The sequence below is a fragment of the Fundulus heteroclitus genome, chromosome 12 (assembly GCF_011125445.2).
Source record: "Fundulus heteroclitus isolate FHET01 chromosome 12, MU-UCD_Fhet_4.1, whole genome shotgun sequence".
In the NCBI taxonomy this organism is placed as follows: domain Eukaryota; kingdom Metazoa; phylum Chordata; class Actinopteri; order Cyprinodontiformes; family Fundulidae; genus Fundulus; species Fundulus heteroclitus.
Genome location: NC_046372.1, coordinates 48,475,968 through 48,500,916, shown reverse-complemented (window position 1 = coordinate 48,500,916; position 24,949 = coordinate 48,475,968). Strand labels below are relative to the sequence as shown.

At 40.1% G+C, this 24,949-nt stretch overlaps 1 protein-coding gene across 6 annotated transcripts in view; it reads right to left on the bottom strand.

The window, feature by feature from the left end:
- The window catches only part of whrnb (whirlin b), a 203,028-nt gene that overhangs the window by 27,975 nt on the left and 150,104 nt on the right, over positions 1 to 24,949 (bottom strand). For 3 of the 6 annotated variants that reach the window (XM_036144711.1, XM_036144710.1, XM_036144709.1), the window contains one exon: positions 14,434 to 15,151. In XM_036144711.1, coding sequence (XP_036000604.1) covers positions 14,434 to 15,151 — 718 coding nt within the window. Of the gene's footprint in view, positions 1 to 4,749; positions 5,630 to 14,433; positions 15,152 to 24,949 lie in introns of those variants that run through there. The other 3 variants (XR_004932166.1, XR_004932165.1, XM_036144712.1) reach the window with 3 other exon arrangements.

Here is a 24,949-nt window from a genome sequence, read left to right as displayed (position 1 = left end):
CGACTCTTAATAACCCCTATTTCGTAATTTATTTTAGAGCCCAAATAAGCAATTTCACTTTCAGAAACATGCCCAAAGAACCCGCAACCCATGACTCATGAAATTTACAAGCGCCTTTAGAAAAAAAGAAGCCCAAAGTCGCATGAAATAAACAGTCTGTGCAACAGTGAGTGCGGGTCTGCTTTGCTACAGTTCTCTAGCGCTCTTGAAACTACGGAAAGCGCAGAGGGTAAAAGAAACACAGTGCCGAGAGCGCGGCGGGGGAAAAAACATAATGAACTGTGTGTGTGTTTTAATGCACGATTAACGCCGACAAAAAAAATTGTTGGCGTTAGGGTCTAACAAATTTAACGCGTTAACGCGTTAAAACTGAAAGTCCTGATTTATATACATTTTTAAAAATCCATAATATTACACTTATTCAGACCAGAGGGGGGTGGAATGTATCCCCCCCAGGGATAAAACATGAATGACCAGAGGGGGGGAGGGGGTAAATCCCCCCTATCCCCACCAGCAAATCACACCCAGCCTGAGACCCACATGAAGAAGTGGGAGCCCTTTCTTCACCACTTGAGCTAGCAGCATGCTCGCTGCTCAGAAAACCAGCTGCACCTTGCTTCAACTTCTTCCGATTGGAAAAACTCAACCGACTGACACAGAAGTACATACAGGTTTGGCAGAGAGAAATGCGCGAGGACAAGTTTAAAAAGGTTTACTTTCAATGGTTTTAACTGTTTTGTTTTAAGGCTGAGGTTTAAGACCTGGAGCTAGCAGGCCAAGCCACTAGCAGTCGTGAAACAAAGGTTTGCTGATGTGTTTGAGTGTGTTTTTATGGTTATAACAAACTTTAATTCCATAACGGTTTTATACATCGATGGGATATTAATGTTTGTGTTGTCCAGTCTGCTCATTCAGACCAAATAGAGCTTAAAAGTCTTTTTAAATTAGTACCAAATGTATGTTAGCATAGTGCTAGTTAGCCCCTCTTAATAGCTTTACTCGGCTACCTCCAAGTCAGGGTAACTGCAGTTCATGCTGAATATAATGTTTGTTTTCGCCTCACTCCACCAATGTTCGAGGGTGCTATGAGCATTAGTACATCATTAATAGTGAAGATTAATGTCAATTTAATGGTGTTTTGTGTAACTTAGGCAAACTCATCAAACTAATGTTCGCCACACATCATTTCCGATCGTCGTCCACTACAGTGCCTAGCTTTCCAAGTTATCAGTTCACATTTAAGTATTTCCTACAGAAATAATTACACTAATAAAATTAAGTGTCTTAAAAGCCATTGATTTTACAGAGCAAATCATTCTTTAAAATGTTATTTTCTCATATAATGTTTTGTTTAACTCAGGTTTTGCATTGTGAATGGGTTGAGATACATAATTTGACCTCATTCCACGTTCTTTAATATTAACTTTAGTTCACGAACTTGAAACTGCATTGAACCAGGATTCACTCAATCATTCTAATGATGGTTTTCAACTATTTCATTTGTCCTTTTGTTTCCTTTGGGTTGTGGAATGTATTAACTTTGATCCATTTTTAATATACATTTATGAAGGATTAACATGCTTTTAATATGCTTATATGTGCTTCAAGGCTGTGTCTGTTTCTCAGAGGAATAGAATGGGACTAGATTTAGGTTAAATGTGCTGTTTATGAGCAAAAGTATCAGGGGAGAGTTTCAAGGCCAGTTCCTAGGCAGTGGGAAAGAACAACGACTCCAGTTCACACGCAGCAGGAGAAAACGACACTAGAAGATAGTTATTAGGGAGTAAGATAGCGATAAGGTGTGTGCGTCATTCATTGTGTGACTCTGTAAAATCTTTTTCTTGAATTTAATAAAACCAGGTGAAGGGTAGGGAGAGTGAGAGTCAGAGACACGGCCCGCAGTTGCGGCGGGCGCACCTGCTCTCCCTTCGCGAAGGTGAAACTGAAATCTGCGTCCTGGCTGAGTTATTATTTTAAGTCCTGCACAACGAATTAACAAACCCGGGGAAGCAAGACGGCTTCAACAATTGGGGGCTCGTCCGGGATTTGGGGTGACAGTCGGAATTGGACTTCAGATTGTAACGAAAGTACAAGGGGCACTGGCTGGCCACAACAAAAAAACGTAAGGAGAACCTGTCTTATCGAATCTGCATTTTCGGCTTAGAAACATAGTCTAAATTATGTGTCCCAAGTCTTAGTAGAACCAAGTTTGCTAAATTAATTCTTTGGAGGGCCTTGGAGCAGTATTGAATAAGTGTGGTTCAGAGATGTATTGAGAATTTTGAAAAAAGATTGAGAACGAGACCAGGCAAATAGTTCTGACATAAAATAACAGAACTAAGAATAGAGTAAGTCCATTGAGTTCAAGAAATCTAAAGGGATTCTTGAGCATGGCGGCTCACTGCGAGTTCTCGACGGGGAACCGTATTTTGCTGGGTTAGAGGCCCGAGGACCTGAGGACCCTCAAATTCTGAAATTAAAGACCGGTATAACCCGTGAGCTGAAACCAGTAAGACTGGACAAGGAATAAGGATAAAATGAATGTGCTGTGAAGCTGAACACAATCAGCAAGAACAGACTAATTTATCAGAAAACAATGTGATTGTTCAGAGCATGACTGCATAGGGAACATCGCAAAGCGCGAGCAATTCCCATGGCTGTGGGGTTTTCATGAGACATAACATTGGACAGTAGAACCCTGATAAAATTAAACATTTAGCTACATGGATAAAATAATATAATGCAGGTTTAAGGGGTGATTTAACAAACAAAAAATAGCTAAAATTCCAGGAAACTATTATTAATAACTCAGGAGATTTAAAGGGGAATCCCAGAGCAACAATTTGGGAGTTTTTTGGAGACTCTTTACGTGCAAGCTGTCTGTCTGATATTGTTTCCTTGTCATATCTTATCCAACATATTGTGTCGGTTAAAATGGGATCATTCTGTTTGAATGAGTAAAGGAGAGACTGAATCAGCGGCTCTGAACAGAGTGTGTGTGTATGTGTGTGCGTATGTATGTGCGTATGTGTGGCTGAGAATAGTGCAGGAGCGTAAAGATTTACGGTAGAAAGTCACTGTGCAGAGTGAGTTTACTCTCGAGGAATTAATAAAAAGTGTTCATCACGGAAGGAGCATTTGATCAGGATATTAGTGAAAATCAATAGGATTGTGCAGCATGGAAATCAGTGGGAGGAAAGATCGATGTATTTATGGCTTCTGTTGTGCAGGAGAGCATTCTGAGTGCAGACGGCGGTTGGTCGGGGCAGTTGCATTGAAAAGAAAGAAAGAAAAAGGAACGGAACTTAAGAGGCGCAGTGTTGCTCGGGGGACACATTTTAGTGACGGACCGGTTAGATGCTTCTGTTGGCTAGTCGGAAGAAAATGGCTAAAATAACCGTGAAACGTAAGAAAATAAAGAACGGAAACACAGTGCTGGGGTGTTGGGGCTTGTCTCTGCGGAGGCGAGGCGTCAGGTCACGGTGGGATGAGCGGTCACGGCGGTGCGGGGCAATTTTGCCAGCTAAACCTCCCCGTAGAGTAACAGCGGTGCATTGGATAATGAAAAAAAATATATATATTTCGGCAATCTAAACTTTTCAAACATGATCTGTGATATGTGTTATTGGTGTGTGAAAGCTCTGATCGTCTGTGGGAAATAATCCAGGTTAAAATTCTAGAAACCACGGTTTTAAAAAGTGTTTATTTGTGTTGAATGACTGCAGCATTCAAAACAAATGCACTTTGGGGACCTCAATTAAACAGAAAAAAGTTAACTAATAACATAGAAGTTTTTCGTTTCATATTTGTCCAGCCCAAATTAAATTGAAACACGGAGATATTAAGATGGCTTAAACGGAAAATATCTCAGGGTTGTTAGAAATTGATTGAAACTGGGGGTTAAGGGTTTTTGTTTTTTCGTTTGGAGCCTAATTATGGAGTACAATTAACCAGAGGCGTGGGGAAAGTATTCAGTTACACTATTAATGCACAAAGCTTGTATTTGACAAAGGATTCACGACAGCTGTAGAAATACCAGATTAGAGGCTTTTTATATTGTAATTTTAGAACATTAATAAAATGGCAAACAGCATATTGGGAGAATATGGGAGCTTTTTGACTAAGAATTTTACTGCTGCCAAAAGAGGAATTTAGAAGAGCATCAAAATATCAGACGGAAACATTAAACACGTCATCTGTTACAATCATTTGTGGTTATCCAGTTACGCTGAGCTGAGGCGAACCACAGAAGGACAGTTTAACCTAAAACAGGACAATAGATATGATAAACAAATCTGACCATGATGTAAACATCTGAATGTTTATGGCGAGGACATGTTGGGTGGAGAGTTAACGGTTCCTGGTGACACCCCCAGGAACAACACATTATTAGAAACACCCACAAACCATGCGCGTCATCTGGTACTCCATCTACAGCACCAACCTCGCTAAAAACAGCCGAGGATTGGTCACTGATAGTTGATATGTCCCGCCTGCTGCTCAGTGCGCAGCCCTCCCCTCCAGGGGCAGACCTTCTATCTCTGCATTTGAAAAACTAAGGAACCGTTCAGGGTGTATGAGAGAGAGTAAAATAAATAAATGAACAATAAAACTTATATCTTTGTTTAGGAGTTAAAAATATTTCAGCATTAAATATTTACACATTTGTTTATACATTGTGTAAACATCAGGGCATTATAATTTGCGATTTAGCCCATTATTGGCAAGAATTTATAATTTTATGGCACCAGGATGTTGTCATTCCAACATCCTGGTGCCATAAAAGAGAAAATACAAGATTAATTGAAATTAAAATTTTAATAGTTTCAAAGCCATAGTTTGAATATAATACACTAGACTTAAATCTGTCATGGTTTTTAGATGTCTTGCCCACATGCAGATACGAACGGGGAGCCAGGCACAGGTTTAAAGATGTTTATTGAAAGAACAGCGACAAAGAAATGACGTTGAGCTGTGCGAGCGAGGTCTGAACGTCAGGGCTGGAGTAACTGCGAAGAGAGAGAGGTTTATGGCTACAGGAAAGTGAACCAGAGAAATTGCCAGAACACAGCGCTGCTTACCATTTAGCTGGGCAGACCTATCCGGGGGAATAATGCCTAGGGAACCCTGTGCTCCTACCCCAGGTGGTTAGGTGGCTAACGGCTGGAGGGCTGGCAGATGTTAACTGGCGAGGGATCCGGAGCGTTCTTCGGCTGACAGGAGTGACTAATGGAGTAACCGGAGTGTGAGGAAACCATCAGAATCCAGGAGAGGGGGTCTCAGGCCCGACTTGGTAACGCCAAGGGAGTATGAGGGGAAAGCCAGAGCAAAATTTGAACAACGGGATTCTGGAGGTCAGGTTCTTTGAGCGGGACGTCAAGGCAGGTGAGTGCATCCAAGCACACAAAACTGAAGCAGAGAAATAGAGATGCGAGTTAGTCGAAGTAATCAGAGAACAAAGAACTCACGGGTAGAGGTTTCAGGATCAGAGCAGAGTCCTCGTCGTACCACGACTGGTTTAACACTCTGGCGTCTTCCATCTGTCAGTGCTCTGCTTAAATAGCCAGAGGAATCCGCCTCCGATGAGCCGCAGGTGCGGAACCACGGCCCCTCAGCCGACTAGAACCACCTGTGAAGCAGAATTAGAGCACGGATGCACAGAGAACCCTGACAAAATCTGGTTGATGAAAAGAAAGCAGGAATTAGCTCACTAACTACTTCTGCTAATTGTAGATCTAGGAATCACCAGTCAGCATCACCAAAAGTTAAAAGTTAAAATGGAGCTTAAAGATGTTTGGTAAAAGTACAACCCGGTTGATTAGATAGATTTTATCAGCCCTAGGACTAGTCATACATTAGTTTTGGAGTTATCATCAGATGGTGTTGCTGATGTTCAAGAATTTATGACGAATATTACTGGTTTGAATTGTTTTACTACAGAAGTTAAACTTTTGCAGAGTGGCAGAAATCAACAGGAACGAAAAAAGATTTGGAAAAAAGTTAAAAGGACAGATCTCAAAGTATTTATTCTGTGTAGACACGTTCTTAAAGTCCCACTAAAGTGCAGATGCTCTTGTTACAAAATAATTTATGAGCAGAGAAATATGATCCTTATTCATTACTGAAACAGAATTATTAAAGTGTTTCTGATACTGATTCTGATTAGGTGATATGCCTGGTGAATAAAATTCTTGAGTAGAATAAAATTCTTGAGTAGACTCAGAGTAGAGCAGCGGCTCTACTCTGAGTCTTCCCCGGATGACTGAGCTCCTCACCCTATCTCTAAGGGAGAGCCCAGACACACTACGGAGAAAATTAATTTTGGCCGCTTGTATCTGGGATCTCGTTCTTTCGGTCACGACCCAAAGCTCGTGACCATAGATGAGGATAGGAACGTAGATCGACCGGTAAATCGAGAGCTTTCTACTTAAGATAAAAACTCAGTCAATGTCCAGTCTCTTTGTAAAAAATTCCACGCACAAGGAGCTACGTGGCTAAAGGCTTTCTTCCCTAGCTCTGTGCGGGCAAGAGGAACTGTGAGCAACAGGTGATCGTTGGATCTCAGGGCATAAGAGGCCATGCTTTTCTGTGTAAGTAAGGTACAAATGTACGAGGGCAGTAATACGAGAAGGGCCTTGTAAATAAAAGTGTACCAATGACACTCCCTCCTCGTAGAGAGAGAAGGCCATCCCACCTGAGAGTACAGGTCACAGTGATGTGTCATGGCTCTACAGTTTGTGATGACCTTAATGAAGCATGGTAAACAGATTCCAACATTTGAAGACATGAAGAACTAGCGTTCTTATAAAAAGGTCACCATAATCTAAGACCGATTAAAAACGTAGCAGAGACAAGGCACTTTTTAACTCCAAAAGAAAAATATTTCTTATTACGAAAGAAGAAACTCAATTTTTACTTTAATTTCTACACAAGTTTATCAATAAAAGGTTTGGAAGTGAGGGAGTCATTGTTGGAGAAATATGAATGTAATCATTTTATTTCTATTTCTATAAAATTTCTATCAAGGGACTCACAACAGCGGTGAATTATTTAGAGAAAAAATGTTAAAATGTGAATCCTCTTCAGTATTACAGCTAATGAAAGTAAATTGTTATAGGCCTGATTGTGATTATGATCGCTGGGACAAAACATTTGGTACATTTTGGTACATCATTTTTCTATGTGGCTCAGGATGGGGAGAGGAAGAGAAAATAAAAAAGGTATTACAAGATCCGTTATTTAAATTGTAATTGCAGGGAACAAAACAGAAAGTGAACATGTGGTGTCACCTTAGTTTAATTAACTCCAAGGAGGAGGCGTGCCTCCTTTTCTCTATTCTTTATATATTTACAGGTCTGTTGTTCCTGGACGTGAGAGCAGATGGCTTGGTGGTCAGTGTGGCGTTGACTATTATACGCAGGGCGTGATAGATGAGTGTTTGGAGCTGATATAGTGGACATGTTAAAGCACCCATCGTCATACAACTGTGATTGTCCTGGACATTGAACACCTGTGGGCTGTTTCACCCCATCAGCAGGTCAGCCAGGTATGGAGCAACCAAATCCTAACATGACCTCACCTCCACAAGGTCAGTACACCTGCAAGGGGATAACTCTTCTGATGACACACCCCTGAGCATGTCAAGCAGCATGAGCACTACAGACTCCGAGCTGTCAGCGGAAAAGAATGCATGAACTTTTAGTGGACACTGGAGCCACATATAAGCCTCTGGGTTGTGAACTAAGACTGTCACTGAGTATGATACTGAGAGAAGAAACAGTGTCTGCCGTTGTGACCAGAGGGGGAGAAAGAATTGCTGACATCTATGGAGGACTGTGAACAGAGCCTGCTACAACTGGTGTTCTCTCCAGCTATGGAAGATGCAACGTCTGGGTTCCTGCTCTTCCTCCCACCTGACCCGCCACATGTCACTCTGTTCTACGACAGGAACCACACAGACTGATATCAAGATTCTTTAAGGTAAAACACAGACAGTAATTTCTAGTAATATGTATGTGGCACCTGAGTGTTTGACAGCTGCTACTGCTGTACAATTTATAACGATGTATGATGTCGCATGAAATGATTTCTCATAGTTCTCTTTCTCTCCATGTTGAGCACCAGGTAAAAGAATTAAGGGCATGGTTAAACGTCCCCTTCAGGCAACTGATTGGGCTCCTACCAGCGTGCGGGTTTGCTGTTTTGAAAATATACTAATACCTTTTAAATTGTCTGAGATGTAACTGATAAGTTTATTTTAAACATGAGTTGGATATGTTACCATGGCTGGGAACGTACTGATCATCATTACGCAGCAGAAGGTCCACGGAGGTGAGAATACTTTCATGTGTTCCACTTACATTTAAGGTTAGTAAAGATAAAATTGCAATTTGCCAGGAATCATGTCTTTCCTGGGCTGTGTTAATTTCGGCAGGAACAACCAATGTGTCCTCCAGCAACAAGCAAAGCGTTTTAACAAACCCAAACTACAGCGCGTGAATCACATGTTATCGTTTTGGGAATAAAAGGCTGCTGTCACATCTACATTGTGGGTACGTTGATCTCACACAACCTTTGAGGGACCTTGTGAAAATATCAGGTATGATAAATTTGAATAATATTTTTTGGATTCAGGATACGAGGAAGTGTTTTTTCCTACTTAACCAAAGATTAGCCTTTGCAGTTGAATTGACTCTCTTTGGATAGTGTTATATACATATCAGTAAATGTTAGATAAAATAGAAAAACAGAGTGCAGGATTTTTGACATGAGAATGGCACCTATTGAAGAGGAACTGAGAGAGGAATTAATTACAAGAAGAGTGTAGGTGGAGCAGAGCAGCTTCAGAGGTGCGTTGGAGTAGAACGGGTGCTGTAAAACGACCTGATGGTGTTTTCTCCAGGATTAAAACAGGAACTTTTTCTGAAGCACCCGGAGTAGAACATCTGGGGTTATAGAGGTTACAGCAATGTCTTGTGTAAAGTGGTGTGATGTGTGATCACTTTAATCCAAAGAAGATTCAGACATCGTTACAGAAAAAAAAAGTACTGTGATTTCAAACCACAATTAACTAACTTTTGATTCCACAGACACGGTAATCCACATCAGAGGTTTAAAGTATTTGTGTGTGCGTGCATGGATTCTTTTACAGGACGACCAGAGGCCTGTAAAAGGAGAGAACAGAGAAACAATGATAAAATGTCTCATTAACTATTACATTTCTAGGCGTAGGTTTTCTGACAGGATGAAGATGGACAATGGAAGGTGGTAAGGATTAATTCGAATCTGAAAAACAATTGGCTAAAATCTGTGCATAGACAAAAATGGATTGGGTTGATGCTTTATCATTAGCATTGATGTCAGAAGTTCTGTAATTCAGAGATGAGGACTGACACCACATGAGTTACACACAGGAAGACCTTTTCCAGGTCCACACACCGGGTTACCATGTCAACCAATATATGAAACATCAATGTCCCGTCGTGGTTATTACAGTACTCTCCACAGTATTGTTTCAGTGTTCACCAAACAGGTCCCACCACAGGGTGCCAAAAGAAACACCGAGTGCAGAACTAGAGTGGGAACTCCGGAACATCATCAAAAGAAAGTGGTAAGAACCAAGGTGGACCGGCCCATACTAGGTGGTGGGACGCACTTCGCACGCAGTCAGGCTCAAAGGAAAAGGCGACAAGTGGTATTATTGGAGTCAGTATGCAGCCAATGAGGAACCTCAGCGCTCTCAACATCAGGTGCACCAGGATTTACAGGATAACACCACAACGCCTTGAAAGGGAGCCTACCGGCGAATCCTCTACTCAACCAGGGGCATAATAATACCCGTAGAGAGATTCAGTGAGCTAAATAATGGCATCAATAAAATTGATTAATTGCCATTAAAAATAAAATAATTGGCATCCTGCCAAACATGATTACCTCGTCCTCAGTAAGTGAGGCAGCATAGAAGGAATCTTTAGAACCTGCGCAGTGTCTGAACTGTTTATAAGCAGTAGAGCTTTCTGAGCTATCTAAAATTTTAGCTTTATCTAAACCTTCTACCTGTATGTTAGACCCAATCCCAACCAAGTTGTTTAAGGAGATATTCCCTTTGATCAGTGGCCCTATTTTGGACATGATTAATCTATCCTTAGTAAATGGATATGTACCACAGGTTTTTAAAGAAGCTGTTATTCAACCTTTACTTAAGAAACCTTCTCTTGATCAAGATGAGTTAGTAAACTACAGACCTATATCTAATCTTTTCTTATCTAAAATTCTTGAGAAAGTAGTTGCTAAGCAACTTTATGAACATTTACAAAGTAATGACCTAATTGAGGAGTTTCAGTCAGGCTTCAGAGCTCATCATAGCACTGAAACAGCTCTGGTGAAGGTCACTAATGATATTCTCACGGTCTCAGATAATGGACTTGTGTCTGTACTTGTCCTGTTAGATCTCAGTGCTGCATTTGATACAGTTGATCACAATATTCTCCTACAAAGACTTGAGCATACTGTAGGGATTAAGGGGAAATAATTAGGCTGGTTTAAATCTTATCTGTCGGACAGATTCCAGTTTGTCCATGTTAATAATAAATCCTCCTCAAACTCTAGGGTCACCTGTGGAGTACCATAGGGTTCAGTCCTTGGACCAATTCTCTTTACTATATATATGCTTCGGATCGACAAAATTATCAGACAGCATGGGATTAATTTCCACTGTTATGCTGATGACACTCAGCTATATTTATCCATAAATCCTGATGAATCCAATCAATTACTTCGACTGCAGTCATGTCTTGATGACATCAAAAGCTGGATGACTTTAAATTTCCTGCATCTAAATTCTGACAAGACGGAAGTTGTAATCTTTGTGCCAGAGTCCTCAAAAAATAAACTTTTTAATCAATCACTTAATCTGGGTGGCATTAACTTGGCCTCTGGTAATGAAGTAAAAAATATTGGTGTTATTTTTGACCAAGACATGTCATTTAAATCCCATATTAAACAGGTTTCCAGAGTTTCCTTTTTTCACCTCCGGAATATCGCCAAAATAAGAAACATTCTGTCCAGGAGTGATGCTGAAAAACTAGCTCATGCATTTGTTACTTCAAGGCTGGACTATTGTAATGCTTTGCTATCAGGAAGTCCACAAAATGCAGTTCAAAGCCTTCAGCTGATCCAAAATGCTGCAGCAAGAGTTCTGATGAAAATCAACAAGCGGGATCATATTTCTCCAGATTTAGCTTCCCCTCATTGGCTTCCTGTTAAATCAAGAATAGAATTTAAAATTCTTCTTCTAACGTATAAAGCCCTTAATAATCAAGCTCCATCATATGTCAGAGCTCTGATTACCCCGTATGTTCCTAACAGAGCACTTCGCTCTCAGACTGCAGGTCTGCTGGTGGTTCCTAGAGTCTCTAAAAGTAGAATGGGAGGCAGATCCTTTAGCTATCAGGCTCCTCTCCTGTGGAACCAACTCCCAGTTTTGGTCCGTGAGGCAGACACCCTGTCTACTTTTAAGACTAATCTTAAAACTTTCCTTTTTGACAAAGCTTATAACTAGAGTGGCTCATGTTACTCTGAGCTACCTTTATAGTTTTGCTGCTATAGGCTTAGGCTACTGGAGGACATCAGGATCTAATTTTCTCACTCTATAGAGTACTATTGTCCTTCAATTATGCATTGCGTGTCGTCATTTCTGCTTTAACTTTCTGTTCTCTCTCTTTTATCTTCATAGTAGGTACACCTGGTCTGTCGTTCTGTTAACTGTGACATCACCCAGAGAAGACGGCTCACACACTATTACCATCTAATGTACAACAGATTACTGGATCAATGTGTGCTTCTGTGCTTTTTTGTCTCTCTTGTTGTGTCTCTGCTCTGTCTTCTGTAACCCCCAGTCGGTCGAGGCAGATGACCGTTCATACTGAGCCCGGTTCTGCTGGAGGTTTTCCTTCCCATTAATGGGGAGTTTTTCTTCCCACTGTCACTTCATGCTTGCTCAGTATGAGGGATTGATGCAAAGCCATGTACAATGCAGACGACTCTCCCTGTGACTCTACGCTTCTCCAGGAGTGAATGCCGCTTGTCGCGACTTTGAAGCAATCAACTGGTTTCCCTTATATAGGAAATTTTTGACCAATCTGTATAATATGATTGAACTTGACTTTGTAAAGTGCCTTGAGATGACATGTTTCATGAATTGGCGCTATATAAATAAAATTGAATTGAATTGAAGTTTAACATGCTTTTAATATGCTTATATATGTTTCAAGGCCATGTCTGCTTCTCAGAGGAATATAATGGGAATAGATTAAGGTTAAATGCGCTGTTTATGAGCAAAAGTATCAGGAGAGAGTTTCAAGGCCAGTTCCTAGGCAGTGGGAAAGAACAACGACTCCAGTTCACACGCAGCAGGAGAAAACAACAAAAGAAGATAGTTATTAGGGAGTAAGATAGCGATAAGGTGTGTGCGTCATTCATTGTGTGACTCTGTAAAATCTTTTTCTTGAATTTAATAAAACCAGCTGAAGGGGAGGGAGAGTGAGAGTCAGGGTCGCGGCCCGCAGATGGGGCGGGCGCACCTGCTCTCCCTTCGCGAAGGTGAAACTAAAATCTGCGTCCTGGCTGAGTTATTGTTTTAAGTCCTGCACAATGAATTAACAAACCCGGGGAAGCAAGACAGCTTCAACAGGGTGTGCATAGTTACTTTGCTTCTTATTATCTTACTTTTGCTTAGTAGTTTAATTAAGTTTCACTAGCCTAGTAGAGAGGATTTGTTGATTGAAATATAATATTACTTTAGATAAAAAACATTCCATAGTGGGGTTCTCTGCATGTTCATTTATTTCTGATAATAAATTCTTGAAGAGAAGTCGTCACTCATTTATTCTATATGTGTGCAGTTTGCTGATAAAAGAATGCCAGTGCTAAAATCACCCTTTCAACTATTGTCCTAATATCAGCTGTTTGGGCTGATATTCAGATTAATAACTTAAAACAGAGCATCATGGCACAACAATTAGTCATTTATAAATAAAGAGTTGCCAATGGTGCACTTACTGGGAGACGCCATGTTGCGTTGCCATTTCTGATTTCAGTAACTGAAAGGGAACAAATTATCAGCCATACGCGTTTTCCCTATGTCTTCTATATGAGGATATGCTTAGTAGCTTATAACTAGTAAAAAGATAAAGTGGATTTTGTTATCCAGTGGTATGTTTGAAGTTATGCTTCTATAGTCTTAGGTTGTTGGAGAATAAACTGACCACTTTTTCTCAGTTTGGAACTTGCTCCTTCTATTCTCCATTTATTCATTATCATCAGTTATTCCTGCAATCAACTTTATATTCTCATTCTGCTCCTACTCCCTTTTGAAGCTTTACCTGGCCCAGGTTTTCAGGTTATATAACCCTCCAGTTGGGGCAATGGGTTGAGCTTTTGCTGTCAATAACATTGTGTTTCTCTTTATAGATGATGTGCTTGCCCCCCTCTTTCTTTGTTTAACTTCTTCTCTTTTCACAAAATAAAAAATAATTTACTATATGCCATTTACTATATGTACACACTTTTCATCCCATAAATTGAACCCACTATACCCATACTGCGTATAGTTATACCCATACTGGTATTTCCTTTTTTCCTCTTATGTAAGACTGGATCAAGGGGTCAGCAGATCCAGCAGAGATACCCAGACTTCCTACTCCCCTGACAACTCCTTACGTTCCTCTGGGGGAAGTCCAATAAGCTCCAAGGCGAGTTGAGAGACAGTCAGCTTGTCATGGGCCACTCTCTAGGCTTCTTCCCAATTGAGCAGGTGTCCAGGACACCTTAGCTGGCTCCTCTTGGTCTCAAGCAGCGGCTCTACTCGGAGCCCTCCCGGATTGCCTGGTTTCTCACCCTATTTCTAATGGAGTGCCTGGCCACCCTGGGGAGAAAGCTCGTTTTAGCCACTTGCATCCAGGATCTTATTCTTTATGCCACAGCCAAAATTTCCTGGTCATGGGTAAGAGCAGGAACGTAGATGAATCGGCGAATCGAGAGCTTTGTCTTTTGACTCAGTTCTCTCTTCACCACAATGTATAGGAGCAGCATACGCATTACTATCATGGCCACACCTATCCAGCCGCACCATTTTTCCCTCATTTGTGAACAAGACCCCAAGATACTTAAACTCCTCCACTTGGGATAGGACATCTTTCCTGACCTGGAGAAAGACCCTTAACCTTTTCTGGCTTAAGACTATGGCGTTGGATTTGGAGGCACTGATCCTCATCCCAGCCGCTTCACACTCTGTCTTCTACTGAACTGGGGAGATCAATATTCCAGAAGTTTAAGTGACTTGATTTTATACTCTAATTCCCACCAGAGTACAGCACTCCATCTTCTAAAATAGTGAGGACAATTATTTGTTGTTACTGAATTGAACAAACCTACCTCGTTGCTGTTGTCTTGAGTCTGCAGACAGTCGGTTCATATCTGTTACAATGATCTTGTGGGTGAGGGCAGGGGAGCAGAGCCGGTCTGGACTACAAGATAGAGCAGCAGGTATCATGCGAGAGGGACATGGGGAGGGACATGGGGAAGCATGTGGGGAAGGATGTGGTGATAGATGCGGCGATGGCATTGGAGATGCTGCTTTGGAGGATGAGGCAGACTTTGACAAAACAGATGACTTTTCATAGGAGCTTGATCTAGAAGACAGTTTGACCGCTGCTTCTGGTTTAACAGATATGGAGGAGTCCCGACTATGTAGGAAGCCTGGACAGGTGTGATGTCCTGAACTGGGTCGATTGTAGTGGCCAGCGTGCTGGTGAACATGCTGAGTGAAGTGTGGATGGGGGTATTGCTCGGAGTCAGAAAGATGAGGGGTGCTCTGGCAGGTATGTTGGAGTGCATTGAGAGAGGTGTGATGTTTTGTTGTAGCACATGCATGCTGGGCAGATACTGAGGAGGACTCTTGGCAGCTGGGGAGGGATTTAAGTGACTTGTGGAGGCATTCTTGAAGCAGCCGAGTTGGGCCAAAAAGGGGAACACTGGAACAGGGCTGCATTAAGAGGGCTGAAGGCTGCTGGCTGAGCTCTTTGTCCCTGGTTAGAATGTTCTGGGTCTGGCTAGGTGCAGCTCTGATGGGTGGAGGAGACTTCATTTCATCCTGTCAATGAAAAAGGCACTTATGTCAAAAACTGAAATGAAGGGTGCAGTTTCCCTATTTGACTGTCTATGTTTTGTACTGTAATGGTAGACATGCTTGTAGTTCCTGAAGGTCGTTCTGGTTAAATAGCCAGATGAATAAAAAATAACAAAGCATTAACCTTTGTTTTACTTGAAAGTGACATTTTGTAATGGTGGATTTGCAGCACTTAATCCTTTCATATGAATCTGCACTGTATGGATGCATGTGTATGTATGTGTGTGTGTATATCCATCCATCCGTCCATCCATTTTCTAACCCGCTTAGTCCCTCATGGGTCGCGGGGGTTGCTGGTGCCTATCTCCAGCGTTCACTGGGCGAGAGGTGGGGTACACCCTGGACAGGTTCACGCACACACTTACACCTAAAGACAATTTAGAGAAGCCAATTAACCTAACAGTCATGTTTTTGGACTGTGGGAGGAAGCCGGAGTACCCGGAGAGAACCCACGCATGCACAGGGAGAATATGAAAACTCCATGCAGAAAGACCCTGTTCCCTTTATTTTTTAGCAATATATATATATATAAAACATATTTTATTCAAAATTGCTCTTCAAAACACTAAAGGTCACCTTAGAAAAAAAACAAAAACAATCTCAAACCAATTTGATGACAAATGTAGATGGGTGGCTAGGTCAGAATGGCTAAAAGCTCTGGCCAAAATTTTAACGAGGCAGTAAACAGGAACAGTAAGAGGAAGTTGAAGACATCAGAGGGCAGGCAGGTGTGTTGATGTGCAAGAGATTAGGTCTGTTGATATGTGCATAAAACCTATATTCTTTCCTTAATACATTGTACCTTACTGACATTTGGTATTGATTGTGAAGAAATAACTTTATCTCCTCTTATCTGACCATTTTTAATAACCTTTGAGTTCAATTTAACTGAGTTATCCACCCCTAAAAGAAGGTTTCATTATAGTAGATCTTTATCAGATACTGCTGTATCAAACTTTAAAGATTCTGTCCCCCTCTTAATTACCTCAGTATCACAGAAAGGACAGCAACTGTATTTCTTCCCCTTTACAAATTGATGCTGTTGTTGATGACAGTACTTCCTCATTACGTTTTGCGTTAGACAAGGTAGCCCCATTCAAAAAGAAAATAGTTATTGATGTGCCAACATGTGCGAGGCTGCAATCAAGCAATATCACAATCAATGTGATATTGCGACATACTGAGCAAGCATGTCGCTTCATGCTTGCTCAGTATGAGGGATTGCTGCAAAGCCATGGACAATGCAGACGACTCTCCCTGTAGCTCTACGCTTCTTCAGGAGTGAATGCTGTTTATCGGGACTTTGAAGTAGAGCTAATCAGGTATGTTAACATTTACACAGTAACCTGTTACAAAAATTTCAGTCAGGCTTCAGAGCTTGTCATGGCACTGAAACAGCTCTGGTGAAAGTCACTAATGATGTTTTCATGGCCTCAGATAACAGACTTGTGGCTATACTTATACTGTTAGATCTCAGTGCTGCAATTGATACAGTTGATCAAAATATTTTCCTAGAAAGACTTGAACATATTGTAGGGATAACGGCAAAAGTTTAAATCTTATCAATCTGACAGATTCCAGTTTGTTCGTGTTAATAATACATTTTGGAGTATCAGAGGGTTCAATCCTTGGACCAATTCTCTTTACTAAATATATGCTTCTGGTTGGCAAAAATTATCAGACAGCATATGATTAATTTCCACTGTTATGTGATGGCACTCACCTAAATTTATCCATAAACAGTGATGAATCCAATCAGTTACTTAAACTACAGGCATGTCTTGATGACATCAAAATCTGGACTTTTGATGCCATCAAAAACTCCAAAAATTGTCCATGAGTAATGCTGAAAGACTAGTCCATGGATTTGTTACTTCAAGGCTGGACTACTGTAATTCTTTACTATCAGGAAGTCTACATAATACAGTTCAAAGCCTTCGGTTGATCCAAAACGCTACAGCAAGAGTTCTAATGAAAATTAACAAGAGAGACCATATTTCCCCTATTATAGCTTCCCTTCATTGGCTTTCTGCTAAATCAATAATTTAATTTAAAATTCTTCTTCTCACATATAAATAACTTAATAATCAAGCTCCATCATACATCAGAGACCTGATTGCTCCATATGTTCCTAACAGATGTGACCCGGTCAAATACAAAATTAATGAAAAGCAGTTAAAAAAAGAGGAGGGATAAAATGTCAGTTGCCTCCACCTGCAGAACCATTCCTGCTTTTGGGGATTATGCCATTGTTGTCCCTTTAGTGCATTGACCCAGGAAAGGATTCCTGGGTCAATGTGTACTTCTGAACTTTGTTGTGTCTCTGCTTTGTCTCCTGAAAGGCCCAGTCGGTCGAGCCAGCTGGCCGTTCATACTGACCCTGGTTCTGTTGGAGGTTTGTTCTTCCTGTTAAAGGGGAGTTTTCCTCTCCACTGTCACTTCAAGCATGCTAATTATGAGGGATTGCTGCAAAGCCTTCAATAATGCAGAGGACTGTCCACTGTGGCTACATGCTCTTTGAGCAGAAGTGAATGCTGCTTGTTAAAACTTGATGCTATCTGCTGGGTGTCCTTAGATAGAAAACGTTTTTATCAATCTGTCTGGATTATGTGATTGAATTTGATTTTTTAAAGTGCCTTGAGATGACACGTGTTTTGAATTGGGGGCTCTGGTAGCTCGCACTTGAGTGAGCCACCATAATTGATAAAGACTCTGGGATAGGTGTCTAAACAGTTTCAGAAAGAACTGAGTCCAGCTGCCATCGACCCATTATTATGTATATTCTGTTTCCTTTAGATCCCAAACCGACTATATTTATTTGGATATTTCAAAATGTGAAAACGTCAGTTTACTGAAGTACAGTAGAAAAATAGGGAACCTGTCATGATTCAGGTTCTGAACAGTTTCTTTGAATGGTTTTAATTTTCTCACTGTGTACTGTGTCTCCTATATGGCTTAACGTAAACTACAAAACAGGATATGTTATGGCTTTCTTTCAAGAAATGCCCCATTAAGGCCAAAATGGTGGACCAAATGACTTAAAAACTTGTGGACATATTCTTTGACCTGAGCTGTGGATCTCTGCGGTTCCTCCAGGGTGACCGTGGGTCGCTTGACTATTTCTCTGATTAATGCTCCCCTTGCCCAGTCAATCAGTTTAGGTAGTTGGCCATATCTTAATAGATTTGCAGTTGGGACATGTTCTTTATTTTTAGGGGATTGAACAGAGCCCTGTGAAATGTTCAAAGCTTTCAATAATGATTTTAAACCTAACCTTGATTTAAACATCTCTTCAACTTTTTCCCTGAACCTGTCTGCTGTGTGTCTTGGTTTCATGATGCTGTTTCTTCACTAATGTTCTCCATCTGAATATAAATGCACAACACACTTCCCAAATCTTTTATATAAAAGGTATTTTGAAAACTACAAATTATTTTAATTGCACCTATAACATTTTCAGATAAAATATAACTGGAGCTAATGGTTTTAATGTGACAATATGTGAAAAAGTGTAAGCATTTTTCCAAGGCACTGTAAAAAAACAAACAAAAAAAACCACCTAGCTCTTTCACTGTTAATGTCACAAGATCAACAAGGCTGTAAATAGGTGATTTTAACAACCTCATCTAAGCTATTACATGTTATGTTTTAGTTTATGTTACATTTAAAATTAGATTTGGCTCATGTATATAAAGAAAGTAATTAGTCCCATAGCAGTGAAATGTTTAGGATGGCATTCATGTTTTTCTTTTATTCTATTTCCTCCCAGCCATGAGTGAAAGCCTTAGCCTGAAAGAACCACCATTGTGCTGCATGTATAAATGTGAAGAAAAAGGCATATGGTCTACTTTAGACTACTTAAAGTTGAAGCCAGATGGACGTGCCTCAGACCACAGGATGACATAATGAGTCCTTGAACAAATCGTTGAATAATTTAAGGCTTTAAGTCTTACCAATTCATTGCCACACAGCAGCAGTTTTCAAAGTGGGGCTGAACATTCCTTTAAACAAGGGGTGCCCAGATGGTGTTTTAGGAGCATAAAGAATACACTAATTTTCTTGTTTTAATTACTGGAAAACCAAAGAATGTGTGCTATTACAGGCGTGCTCGTGGCGTAGCAGGTAGCACGACCCATGTTTGGAGGCCTATAGTCCTCTACGTGGACGACCCAGGTTCGAAGCCAACCTGCGGTCCTTTGCCGCATGTCTCTCCCCTTCTTCCACCCCTTTCCTGTCAGTCTACTGTCAATAAAAAGGAAGCTGCAAGAACAAAAAAAGAATGTGTTCTATTACTACCTTGAAGTTGGGCCTTTTATTTTATATTATATATATATATATATTAGGGCTGGGCAACGATTAAAATATTTAATCGCGATTAACCGCCCTGATTAATCGCATTGTATTTACAAACTCCAAGAATGAATTCAAAAGTAGTGTAAAGAGCACTTTTAATGTTCTGCTGCCATATGAACAAAAGTGTTGTAACATTTGTAGCACTTATCAGTAACACATATTTAGTGTAAAGCTCAACTTAAACATGTAAAACAAAAAATAGCAATAATAATAAATTAAAGCTTATTGCCACTGACAGGGAATTCTCTTTATGGGGAAAAAATCTACCAAAAACAGGCAATTTCTGAGGTAACAGCAGGGAGCAGCATTACCATTTTATGTTCAATACCAAAGTTTAACTTGGCAGTGGTTACAACTAACTTGTTTCTGTCATATTCCATGCTGGAAGAACTTTAAACTGAAATGCTTGCTAACTCGATATGCTTGCGTTTATTTGACGTTGACACGCGGTTTTTTGTTGTTGCTTTCTCGCGTGCATATAGTGAATGGCAGGGAAAAACAGGCAAAAACACATGGATACTTTGAAACGAGAAGCGACTTCACCGACGACGTCGATGCAGACCCCCGCTCCGCTCCGCACAAAACTTGTTCCGTTCGCCAACTCACCGCCTCGCCTAAGCAAATTCCTGCGGGAAACACCGCCTTCCGAATGTCGGCTTAGATTTTTTCCGGCCAGCACCTTTCTTCCTCTGAATCCGAGGTTTGGCTGACAGCGAGGTTATTGCCGCATTATCGCCACCTACTGTTCTGATTCAAACCCCTACACCGCAGCAACAGACCTTCACAAAATAAAAGCATGTGAGCAACATGCGTTAATGCGCGTTAAAGAAAATATCGCCGTTAATAGTCTAATGAGTTAACGCGAAATTAACGCGTTAACTTGCCCAGCCCTAATATTTATATTTATATATATATTTATATATATATATATATATATATATATATATATATATATATATATATATATATATATATATATATATATATATATATATATAATATGTTAGGATATCAACGAGGTCAAGTGGAACGAGCTGTTTATCCCAGAACTGTATGGCACACTTAGATGGCACTGACCCAAAAGATTGGCACATATCTATCAGTTACCACCCCGGAGGTGACACAGTTTCTCTGTTGATGTCACAGTTTGGATGTGTACAGCCCTTGTATGGGTGTGTAATTAGATACCTATATAATGTTTGTGTGATGAGCAATCGGGGCTTCCTGCCGATCAGGAGCCCATCAGCGCTGGTGTGACTGTAACTGTTTCTCTGTCTTTACGTAGATAAAATATAACTAAAAGTATACTTGTCTGTTTTATGCGTCCAACATTCAAGGTAATAAGTAAGTGGGGGTCGCCTGACTGGGTAAAACGAGCTGGGTCCACCGAGGGTGTTTCAGCGTAGACGGGGCACGGTGAAAACAATAGCAGTAACATTGCTGTTTAGTGAAATATTTAATGAGTACACCGGTTAAATACAAGTGTTAATCAAAATGAGAGACTTCAACAAGCCCTGGTGGAAAAGAATGTCCATCATACCCAGACTGTGAACAAGCAGAATGAGGTCTCTGTAGATGGATGAGGTCTAAAAGTGATCATTAATACAACATACTGTGGTCTCTGACATGACCCAGGAAGCTGTACTTTGTCAAAGGCTAATGCCAATGAGCTAACACTGCAGAAGACAATAGAAAGATTTAAAGGTATATATCCACATTATATGCTTAAAAAAGACCAAAAACCATCTGATCATGACAAAATAAGGTTATATACACCAAGCTTCCATCCTGATAATGTTTTGATGGTCCTTTTTGTGGATAAATATAGCCCTAATGCTGGGTGCGATTAGCAGATATAAAACATAGCAACAGTATCATAGAACTATCATAATGCCGGTTTGCTTAATTAATAAATCAAAATTAAACAATGCCAGACCGAGCCTGACTCTTTAAAATGCCTCACAGTGAATCAGCAACTCGGCATGATCAAAAACCAACCGTTATTAATTAAATAAAACAATCTCACAGCAACTTTAAGAGCCTCATATCAGAACATTTACTGACGTCAATCTACTCTGCGGTCACATCTGTGCAATCGGCAGCTTTAGCTTCTGCTTCAGCGAGCACCAATATTGATACTGTATTCCCAGCGACATTCCAGCCTTTTCCCTCTTGAAATTATAAAATTTTTTGCGTTTTTTTTCACTGGATCTTGGAACATTTTTCATTGTTTCGCCTGGAGATGCTAAAAGCCATTAGCCACTTCCTTGTTTTAAGTACTTCCGTAAAAATTGTAAATAAACACGAAAGGCTTTATTTACTAACAAACTGAGCAGAAATAAAGCATAAAACACCAAAATAACAACTAATACACGAGTAGGACATGATAATCTTTCATAAAAACTTTGTAGGCAGCCAGAGTGAGCTACTGACGTATAAATTTAAAAAAGTCAAATAACGTGGCTATGCACCTTTAAGTCAAACGTAGTGACCAACACCCAAAAAATTTGACCAACACCCAAATGTCTGAACAGTCTAAACCCATAATGTTGTCAAGTGTGTTTTTTTTTTTTTTTGACAAGGGTCCAAATGCAGGTAGGAGCAGAGTAATGGTATATGAAAAAAAAAAATACAAAATGGCATGAGGAAATAACAGGACAATAAGCAATAGGGATGCAACTAACGATTATGTTTATTTGTCGACTAATCTATTGATAATTTTTTCGATTAGTCGCAATTATTTTTTATATGACCTTCATCATCACTTTAATTGCTTGTGAAAATATTTTGACTCACCTGTTCTTGTCTACACACCTTTGTTACCTCTTTACACCTCTTTATTACCTCTCGTTTTCACTCTCCTTTATTAGCTTTATAAATGATCCTCCATAAAATACGTTAAACTTAACTGAATTAGTTTATTTTTAATAGTTTTAATAGTTTTTTAATAGATTTTTTTTACTATAAAATGTTTTTAAAACAATATTTCAACCTTCAAGCTTTTAACGTTGCTTAAGGTTTAAAAGATTTTAAACTATAGCCTAGTGTAAAAAAGGGGAGCAGATTAGGATGTTTACAGTAAGGCTTGTTCACTTCAATTAGGCAATATTTCCAGCATCAATATTAAAAACGAGCTAATTATTCATTTCGGGGCGGCCTCCCCATAGTGGGGAAAAAAAGAGAGGGAAAGGAGTTTATTTTTGCCGTTCTAATGCTTAATAATATTACCCAATCAGCAGATAATAATTCAGGAATCTAATGCCAATTTTTGGTTAGTTCATTATTACTATTATTATTATTCGCTACAAAAGAACTGATTTAAATTTTGCTCAGAAAGTGAGAGGGTTTGTGTTTAAGTTAGAAAATGTTTTACTAAATTATACAAATGGTATTGTCATCAGTTCATTTTGTTTGGTATTATATTTCAACATAAAGTTAAACATTTGGTTGATTAATGAAATAGAATATAACAAAGATGATAAAGCAACATTTTAAATAAAAGATTTTGGACCATAATGTATTTGTAAAGGGGAAAATAAAAACTGTGTAGTGTGTCCCGTTATCTCCACTGTGTTATTTACAGTCGAGATAACGGGATTAACCTATGGTTTCCATGATAGCAATATATAACAGACTGTGCTAACAGTGATTTTCAGGCCAAAATAGTAGATAATTGTATGTTTTATGGTGACAGTGTAACTGCTCTATTGTGGAACCAAATTTATTGTACAGTATTTGAGAATTTAACTTATTAGCTGTGCTAAAGTGCTGTACAGTATTAACAATTGATGTGTTCTGTTGCCATCTAGTGGCTGCACAAGAAGCCACATTAAACATTTCAATGTAATGCTGTAAAGTTAACCATCTCTAGGGCTGAGGGGCGTGATCACGACTTAGCTACAGCTGGATGAAGACCAGCGACAACGGACGTAATGAGCATTTACATTTTTTATAATGTTGACTAATTGTTGCAAGAGAAGAATAAAGCAAATATCAAAGCTAGACCAGGAGCTTAAATACAGAAGGAATAGTGGAGAAAGGCATTGAATGCAGGGAGTGGATAAGCAGAGAATGTGAAGCAGCTGAAGAGAGTCCCATGTAGGAAAGGCTAGAACTTCGATCGAGGAGTTGTAGAAGTTGACCCAGGCACCAACCGCACAGTTTGTCTTGAGACTGGTGAAAGCAGCAGCACAGAAGTCGGGGGTCAGCACATGAAGCCTCGAGGCCGCTGTTAGCACAGGGAGTCTTGACAAGATGGATTCTTGTGTGTTTGTGAACGCACACATACTGCGAGACTTCAGCTTGCCGGTAAGTTTACCATAGAATCTCAGAATGGCACATAATTTTCTTTGCCTCCCATGAAAAATACTTAAAAAGAGTGAGCGTTTAACTTCTTTTGGTAGGTCATATTTTTGCTGGATTTTCCCGTCAAGAGTGTTTTTTTTTGGAGTAGGATTCAAATGCAGACCAGAAGGTTTGGATGAGCAGAATGATGGTTTATAAAAAAATAAAAACTTACAACATGGCATCAGGAGGCAAGAGTATAAGACACATGGAGTGGGAAATCATTTTAGCAAAGGCCAGGTTCTTAGTCAAGGGAGAAGGACATGAATTGAATAAGGCAAGACCTAAACAACATGACAACAAGCAAATTATCCCAAAGAAAAACAGAAGCAAAAAACCAAAACACAAAATCGTTAGGATTGTGACATTAGTTTCAGTGTCCACTGTCATTTGTGGCCAAATTAGTTAGATATGTCAATGCTCCTGCAATCCTGTGATTTTTATATAACATAAATAGTAATGAACACTAACCCTCTCTTGTATTAGGCCGTGGGCCAGAATCTGTAGGATGACTTTTTCTATGAACTGTCAGGGGGCAACTTTCTTCCACCGGGATAAGTTGCTACACATAGCAGTGATCTCAAAACACCAATGTTCCCACATTTTCACTTGCACATTAATAAGTTATTGCTGATAAAAAATCTAAACTGTTGCGCTCCGGTCCAAGAGGTCACGTGATTCGATTTTTTGCTGCTCAGCCAATCAGATCGCTGTATTGTCAGCTGAGCACGTTCTACCACTTCATCATGACTGCACCCGTAAAGGGTTGTAAACATTTGTTTCCAGACGAAGAAAGCCCAATAATAGTATTTTCTGGCGCCTGTTGGCAACAATCTTTATGGCACGGAAAAAGAAATAGCCCAGTCCATCCATCATTAGTTTTCCGACACGCTTATCCCTGCTGGGTTCATGAGGGGTGCCGGTGCCGATCTCCAGCTGTCAATGGGCGAGAGGCAGAGTATAAACTGGACAGGTCGGCAGTTCATCGCAGGGCAGAAATAGCCCAGACTTTTGCCCATTTTATTGTGGTATCACCAAGACCTGCTGCGCTAGGATAGCACATGT